General features: G+C 40.8%; 1 protein-coding gene across 1 annotated transcript; it reads right to left on the bottom strand.

The window, feature by feature from the left end:
* Positions 1–7,154: 7,154 nt before the first annotated feature.
* On the bottom strand, positions 7,155–8,192 carry LOC101847068 (melatonin receptor type 1A-like). The gene has a single exon (XM_005109587.1). It carries the CDS (start codon positions 8,190–8,192, stop codon positions 7,155–7,157), a length of 1,038 nt encoding a protein of 345 aa, XP_005109644.1.
* Between the last annotated feature and the right edge of the window lie 886 nt (positions 8,193–9,078).

Below are 9,078 nucleotides of genomic sequence, written 5' to 3' on the forward strand. Positions count from 1 at the left end.
AATCTCTAGGGTAGGAGTCAATTGTTTTGAGAGATGTGGTTGTCAGTTCTACTGGATCACATTCCTTTTTCATTGTCTCCTTTATGAGAGAAGTTTTGATGTTGGCGCTCTTGATGTTGGTGTTTGGTGGGAGTTCTGGTCTTAAAGGTTTCAGCATTTCTCTGTTACATGGAAGATGGTGTTTTTCTACTAGTTCGGTGACTCTGTTGAGTATTGATCTTCCATGAATTCGTTCCTTTGTCTTCTCTGTTCAGTTTTTTTTCTTCTGTGTTAGTGGTTTTTCTCTAGTCTTTTGTAGCACTCACTCATCTCCACAACTGCTGTCTCTCTCCGCAAGTCCAAAGGTTCCAGGTTCGTATGGATTTCGAAAGCTGCAGCTGAAGTGGATCTTAAAGCTCCGGAGATAAATCGTAGAGCTTGGTTCTGAATTTTGTCAAGAAACCTCTCAGTTGGTTTGCTGCAGATTGTCTGTAGGGTTAAGTTTATTCCATGGCAGAGCGTATATAACCAACATATAGCTGTCTGAGTACATCCTTGGCCGCTCCCATTTAAGTGCTAGCCAGTCGTCTTTGAAGGTTAAGTCACTTGTAGGCCTTAGTCTTCAGGTTCCAGATATGTTTTTTGCACGAAAACTGCTTTGTAAGTCGGGTTTTCAACTTTTTCTATTCTGTTTCCTGCTAGTGAGATGGTGAGAATTTGCTTTGCGAATAAGTGGCTTTTTGTAAAGACGGAGTAGATTGCCTTAGTACAATTCGCTTTTAGTTTCCATTTGCAGCAGTAGTTGTTGAATCTGTCTAGATCCTCACTCATAAGTCGTGCACTGATGCCAACTTATTCTCTTGAATGCCAGATGACTAGGTCGTCTACATTTAGGGCCTTCTATGGTTTCAGTATCTCAGGCAGGTTGTTGATGAAAACAAGGAAAAATGTGCAGCTCAGAGAGGAACCCTGGGGTAGGCCCTCCTCCATTACAGTACCATTGTTCATCCTTGTCTGGATTGTCCTGTCTGTAAGGAAGGTCTTCACCTATCTGTAGAGTTTCCCGTTGATTCCTGTATATGTCATCTTCCACAAGAAGCCTTTTCTCCAAACCCTATTATAATGCTTGCTGAAGATTCACGAATACTGCTACTATATGTTTCTTCTTTTCCTGGAAGCCATCAAGGTATTTTTGACTGAGCCTGAAGAGCTGGTCATCTGTTGGCTGGCCAGCACGAAATCCTGCTTGGTTGCTGTCCAAGGCACCGGTTGTTTCCAACCACCAGTATATGCGGTGGTTGACCATCCTCTCTGCTAGTTTCCCGACGCATGAGGTGAGTGAAATGGATTGACAGCTTTTCGTGTCTTCAGCATGTTTTCCTTTCTTGAGAATGGGTGTGATGATGGCGTTTCTCCATGCTCTGGGGACGGTGTTTTCATTCCTTGTCTTGTTGATTAGCTGGAGAATATAGCCCTTACCAACTTGACTGAGGTTGTCAAGCATTTCATTGTGGATCTTATCTGGTCCTGGGGATTTCCTGGGCTTCAGTTTCTTCATAGCCCGCGAAAACACTTTTACGTTTGTTTGAATTCGCACAATTGTGCCAAGCCAGATTTTTTAAGGTCAGGGTTTAAGTGACGATATCTCGGGCGATTCTTAACATAGATGAAACATTGATTTGTCAGAGGATGCAGAATGTATTTAGTTTTAAATCGATATGATACGTGAGTGGGTAGCACAATGCTTTAACACGATGATTGGGGGATTACATTTTCAAGTTTCTTTTGGACACCTCTGTATTATACCGATAGGGGTGTGAAACTTTATTTTAAAACAACAAACAAACAAACAAACAAAACAACCAAAAAAAGCAACCAAATTGTTATGTAAGGTAAATAATTAGACCAGCTTGTAATTTATTCCCGTAGCCAGATATTGATTATTAAGTTGTTTCCCTTAGGAGAAACACTTCCACGTTGGTTTATGTCATTTTCAGGATCATAGTATTATTATTCTGTCATGTTTGTATTTTATATCTTTGCCATCGTGTACCAATAGGCTGGTGTGGTAATGCTATACAGGAGAATGACTGAGCCGTGTGAGTGTCAATTATCGTGAAGGCATGTATTCTGTAACATGTAAATACCTGTTGGTAACAGAGGCGAAGCGTCTATAAAATCAAATAATCACTGTTTCCCTTCCTAATAATATGTCGCAGCCAAATTCACCCCTAAACGTAAACTTCATTCACTAAAAGTTAAAAGACGTTCATAATCAACAATGAACAGTATGCCTTACATTCAAAACGGTTTCACTGCCACAGAAATAGCCTGCTCACCCCTCTCGGGCCACTCCATAAGCAGTCACAAGTTTTGATTAAGTAAGCTTAAAGGGAAGCTGGAAGAGTCTACCAAAAGAGTTAAAGGGAACATGTGCATAGCAGTCAAAACAGTTTCATTGCCAGATATTACCCTGTTCACCCCTTTCAGGCCACAGTTATAAGCAGTCACAAGCACTGATTATGTAATCTAACTATTACACTGGTCGAGTCCACTCACAAATGTGGAGGGAACTAACTCCTAATAATCTTTTTCACTGCTGCGAGTGTTTGTTTTTTTTCCTCCACTTTTTACCGTCTTATAATCAGATCGTGACCTTGATTATGGCTCCAACTCCTGGCCGTGAAAGGCTAGACAAAAACAGCCAAAAGTGAAATTTAAAAAAAGATTATTGGCATGTTCTACCACAGAGTTATATCTAGTATTGACATCTCTGCTTCTTTGGTTTGTGTTTGTGTATTCACATCTAAAGTTAAATTTAATTTTAGTTGGAACTGATATTTAATGAGATACTTTCCCGATTATTTTGGCGGTTGAACATACAAAAATGAATTCCAGATTTGTTTTCATTCACAACCAGGCGCGGCTCGTGGGACTAAAAAGTGGGCGTGCACAATTAACAATTAAGCTATCACATGCTGAAGATAGCCAAGGGCTTAGTAAATGGGATGGTGTATAATTTTAGGATCTTTGGGTTTGTGAGGGAGGACCTCGTGCTTTTATTTTCATTCCTTTTACTTGTCACTTTGATTTCTAGAACTAAATCTGTTTGTTAGCTAAGCATCAATTTTGTTCATCCTGCATTAGAACTGAACACTCAAATACCCGGTAATAACGTTCACAACGCCAAAACAAAACCATTCAAAGACACAACTCATAGGACGGTGACTTAAGTATGTCACCTTCAGTCGTTCACCTCTCTCAGGTTCACGGCCACAGAGTCACTTAAAATAGCTTAGTGGTAAGACAATGAATCAATCAGAATTCGCTTGAGCACTCTGCTGGATCGCTGCGGGGCTCACATAATTTTGACATAGAATAGCGTACGGTTTATCGCGTTTATTTTTAGATTGCCTATTGTGGGCTATGTTTCGGCACTATTCGACAGGAGCACATTTGAGATGTGCCGACTTATTAATATTAATATACCACCAAACTCGCTACGAGTGTCGTCATCGTTTGGGTTATCCCAAAGAGCGATTAAGCAGCCAGGTTATCATTGTTGAATCTCCTTTTACGTTTAGTTAAAGCGCGTTGGCTTTGTTTTACTGCGCTATAGACACCGAAATGACAGGAACAGAGCCAGCAAGGACCTTGTTTTGATATAATATTTGACCAGGATTTTTTTTCTGGCGTCTTTTATTTTATTATTGTGGGTGCTTTACGTAAAAACAATTCGGGCGGCACTGCTCGACCGTGCTCTATGGACGGACCGCGCCTGTTCACAACTCAGAGTCGCCGCCTCGAGTAAGATTCTTGTGTGTGTTATCTCCAGGCCATAGCCTATCGGGTCCCGTTTCACTTTGATTACCCTGTCAAACAAGTCAGCCTTCGCCCCTGGTTGGTACGATATTGTTCCTTGTGCATATTTCCCAAAGATATTTTGTTTGGTTGCGTTCGACCAAGTACAAGTCTCCTGAGTACCTGATTCAAGTTCAAGTTTGATATTACCAAGACCCAAGTAGCAAGACTTGTTGTAACACTAGGTATGTGAAACGTTATAAAAATATATAAAAAAACAAGCAAGAAAGCCAACGAAATAAAAGGCAATCAACTTTTCCGAGGATAGATCTACAGCTTGTGTCTGCCTGTAGGTAAGTCCACTGTGGTATCGATGAATGACTTCATATCACTAGGGCTACTCAGGTGACATGTCCAATATCACATAGACAATGTTTGTGTTTGCGCGTGTGTACGGTTGTGTGGATGTGTGTGTATCTATCTATCTATCTATCTATCTATCTATCTATCTATCTATCTATCTATCTATCTGTCTATCTGTCTATCTATCTATCTGTCCATCCATCTATCTGAATATATTTTATACACGCATATATATATATATATATATATATATATATATATATATAATACATATTTATATCCGTGTGTGTGTGCGCGCGCGCGCGCGCGCGCGTGTGTGTGTGTGTGTGTGTGTGTGTGTGTGTGTGTGTGTGTGTGTGTGTGTGTGTGTGTGTGTGTGTGTGTGTGTGTGTGTGTGTGTGTGTGTGTAAGAAAGAAAGCATATTGTATAAATTTGTTATTTGCATATTGTGCAGGGTGTGCGATGGCAGAAGAATCAAACGCAATATAAAGCTTATGGAAAGTTATCAAGAGAGTCATTTGATAACACATTCGAAGTGACCAAATATTGTGGCCAAAGAATTATTTTAATGGTTAAGTTGGTACTGTTCGTCTTTCCAGTGCGGAAGATCTTACTTCGATTCTACTATTGGGTGTTTTTGAAGCTAGTTGTTTCGATTTATTTATTTTTAATAGTAGAGGATTTTACGGCGCTCGCAACTGCATAAGGTCATATGAGCGCCAAGGGGTGGGTGTCAACAGAGAAGTTTTTACAGGGAATTAGACTTAAACTGCTCACCTCTTTAGCTTCAACAGCACAAGGTCTGCTTCGACTATCAACGCACCCCGGAAATAGCAGGTCACAAGAGAATGACAAACATACTAAAGAAGTAGAGGAAAATGACAACAGTAAGGATCAGGAAAGAAAAAGCAGCAGTTCCCTGTTGTAGATCAGGCACAGTTATGAGCGTGACATGAATCAGCCCATTTACAATTCTACTATGCTTGAACGAGAAAGTTCCCCCCCTTTGGGAATGGCCTAAAGACACTTCAGGCAGTAGCACTGCCCCGAGGGAGGGGGGGGGGGGGTGGTGTTGGAGAGTTTTCAACTGAAGCTGAGCGGGTGGTTGGAGGACGCCACTGGTATGTCCTACTTCTCTAATTTTCCTCGGTTGTTTCTGTTTGTCAGTCTGTCTGTCTTACAATTTCCCACGACTTAATAACCATTATCGTGTCAATGGGCTTCTTTTTTACTCAAACAAGTAAACAAACAGACAAACAAACAGACAGACAAACAAACAAAAAACAAACAAACAAAGAGACAAACGCTTTCTACCTTCTTGGCTTGGTTCGTTAGCTCCTTACAGTGTTTATAGATGTTTAACGCCATCATTTACACTATTTAGAACATTTTGGAGGCAAGCTGCATTTGCCCTGCCGCCTTTCGGAACCAACTCAGGCAAAGAGCGATACAACGTCTGAGCAGAAGACTAAGTTGCTAAGATACTCGATTGGAAAACTCTCAACACACATTTATAGAACTCGCTTCTGGAGCGTGCAATGGTGAAAAAGATATAAAGATATAAAACAGAATCACCAGAAAGAGACAAATAATTGTTTGGTTACATCAGAACTGTCAGAAAGAGACAATTCTTTGGTTTCATCGGAACTTTCAGAAAAAGACAACTCTTGGGCTATATCAGAACTTCCAGAAGAGACAATTCTTTGGATACATCAGAACTTCCAGAAGAGACAATTCTTTGGCTACATCAGAACTTTCAGAAGAGACAATTCTTTGGCTACATCAGAACTTTCAGAAAGAGACAATTCTTTGACTATATTAGAACTTTCAGAAAAAGAACAATTCTTTGTCTGCGCAAAAACTGTCAGAAGAAGGCAATTATTTTTCTACATTTTAAAAAATGGGCTTGAAAAGGTGTTTCTTTGAGGAATGAGGGGTAGAGAAAGACAAAGAAAACATCTGCACTTGGCTTAAGAAGCTCTATGACTGACATTTAAGTTAGAAAAAATATGAGCTCGGTCATATTTTTACGTTATGGAGTATTGAGCGATGTAAACCTTTTACCGAACTGAAAGGAATACAGGGCTGATCAGGAGGACTGACACCAGGAAAGAATGTGGTACCATGATCGTAAACGTCTGCTCCAGACCTGACAACTAAAGAAGCAGACGACGAAGAAGAAGCAGAAGAAGCAGAAGAAGCAGAAGAAGAAGAAGAAGAAGAAGAAGAAGAAGAAGAAGAAGAAGAAGAAGAAGAAAAAGAAGAAGAAGAATGCTGCACCATTCCATACGCCATCTAATATGTGCCACGACTCTGTGGAATCAGGCGTTCGTCAATGTATTGGGCATACAGAGTTATAACTATAATCTTAAACCGTGTCCATTTATCTTGTTGTGAGCGAAACAAAATGTCTATCAAGATAGATTGGTATTTTGTTTGACTGAAAGCAAGACTATAACAATAACTACATTTGCCAATATTTGACGAGATTCCACTTCGAATGAGCTCATTTTCTGTGAGGAGGGGGCTTTTAAAAAAATACCAATTTCTATCAGTCTGCTGAGACACTGTACCCCTTTCAGCCCATGTTGGCCCTGACAGACATGGTAGAAGTGTTTTTAGTGTAAACATAATACATACAATATACTGCTACAGTCACAAAAAAGAAGTATTTAAAAACTGACAGTTTATTGATCGGAGCGTCCTACATTTAAAATGCCCTTCGGCGAAAACACGGGTGGTGGAGGGAGCTACTGGTGGGCTCTTCTTGTTTTCTCTCCCTCAATTGTTTCTGTCTGTCTGTCTGCCTGTCTGTTTGTCTGTTTGTTTGTCTGTCTGTCTGTCTGTCTGTCTGTCTGTCTGTCTGTCTGTCTGTCTGTCTGTCTGCCTGTCTTACTTTTCCCCAGCACTAAATAATCATTACCATGTCGGTGTGCTTCTCTTTACTCAAACAAACAAACAAAAATTAAAGCGAAACCGTTCATGCATAAAGACAAGATTCCGCCAAGCTTCACTTTTCCCCCGCTCTACCACAAAAGACGGCTCTGACACCGGCGTCTACGATGGCCTTGTACCTGGAGTTTGTGTTGTAATACACCACGGCGTTCAGCGCGGCGTTCAGGTACGCCAGTGCCCAGGTAACCATTGTGACAAGGGAGAAAAGCTTGGTGTAACCTTTGACCTCGTTGAACTTTGGCACGAGCCGCCTGACCGCCGAGTACAGCATGAAGGGCAGCGACAGTACCAGGAACAGAACGGTGACCAGGATGACCATCTTGACCACTCTGTCGTCACGAGAGGTCTGGGAAGTCGCACCACGGTCATGGGATTTTCGGAATTTGGACGCGGCGCGGAGTTTGGTTGCCAGGACAACGACGCACACGAACATGGTTGTTATGGCAATCCACCATATTGCAGTTCGGTTCATGATATCGTTCAACTCGATGGCCTGTGGTCTGTCGGCAGTGTAGCGCAGACGATAAACAGTTCTGTTGTTGATGACGTCATACTGTGCCACAATCTCCTGGGTAATCAGGGTCGGAATTCGGGTGAGCACCGTGCTTACTGTGATCACCACAATACACACAACAGTTCTGGACCGTGTGAACACACCCTTAAACTTAAGGGGGATGGCAACGCAACAGCACCGCACCAGCGCTATGAACACCGTGATCAACATAGACGTGTCGTAGAATATCACGGCGTACCAGTAGATAAAGAGAAGGATGACGGAGGGGTGAATTATCCACGTGACATGTCGACCTAAGTTCGCTAAAAATAAAATATCGCACACCGCGCTTACAGAAGACAAAGTCAGATATGTTCCGTCAGACAGAGACAGAGCAAAGAAAGAAATGTTGACAGAATCTTTGAGTCCCATTTTGTAAAACACAAGGATATTCAGACTGTTAGAAAAGAGGCCAAGAACAATAGCTGTTGGTCTAACTCCGTATAACAAAGTCTGAACAAAAATGGTGAACACTTCATGAGGCACAAGCTCTGTTGGGGCTTGGAAGGAACTTGGTCCGTTAGAACTGTTTGTTTCCATACTATAAAGGAGAAGTGTCTTAACATCAAGCCTGGTATATAACAATGAATGGCATACTCGAATGGTATCCTCCCATTAATAAGAGAACATAACACAAGTTTTTTTTAAAGATTTTGTTTTGTTTTTGTTTTGTTTTTTACTGTTTTTTTAAATCCACACCTGTATTGTGCCTTTTCACATAAGAATCAGCGTTCGAATAAAATTAAATAGGGATGTGGCTTTCTTTGTCTTTACAGGTGTTTTACTAGTCGGCTTGGAGCAACAATTTGATTTTCCAAATTAAAAATACTAACAGCCTTGTAATTTGAATTCATGATATTCAAAGTAACCTACCCTTCTCTTTTATTTCTGCTGTAAGAAATCTAGGCCAATATTACAGTCTATTAATCTGAATTCATAGCATTCAAAGTAACCTCAACTACCCTTTTATTCGAAATTTTTAAAAAAATGTATGTTAATAGTACAATTTGTTCGGGCATTTTGGCGTTTCAATTTCCTACGGGTTCCTATGAATCTTTGAACTATAATTATAACAATTAGTGACAGCACTTCTCACGTTCTTTTTTTAGGACAAATCACTCTTTCTTGTAAGATTAGTATTAACTGTAAATCATTTGAACGAATATCACTATTATATTAAATTTTTTGGGGTGCTAAACGCTAAGGTCGGGAGTGAAGACGAGGTACGTCTTATGGCTGTGTGAGGTGAGATCAATATGGTCAATCCCCCCCCCTCTCTCTCTCTCTCTCTCTCTCTCTCTCTCTCTCTCTCTCTCTCTCTCTCTCTCTCTCTCTCTCTCTCTCTCTCTCTCTTTACCTCTGCCTAATGACTGAACTCGTTCAAAGGTGCAGATGGCATTTACCATAATCTTAACTGTTTGCTCTC

The sequence above is a fragment of the Aplysia californica genome, unplaced genomic scaffold (genome assembly GCF_000002075.1).
Source record: "Aplysia californica isolate F4 #8 unplaced genomic scaffold, AplCal3.0 scaffold00793, whole genome shotgun sequence".
Lineage (NCBI taxonomy): Eukaryota > Metazoa > Mollusca > Gastropoda > Aplysiida > Aplysiidae > Aplysia > Aplysia californica.

Coding starts and splice junctions, on each gene's coding strand:
- LOC101847068 (XM_005109587.1), bottom strand. CDS start 8,192: ATGGAAACAAACAGTTCTAACGGACCAAGTTCCTTCCAAGCCCCAACA.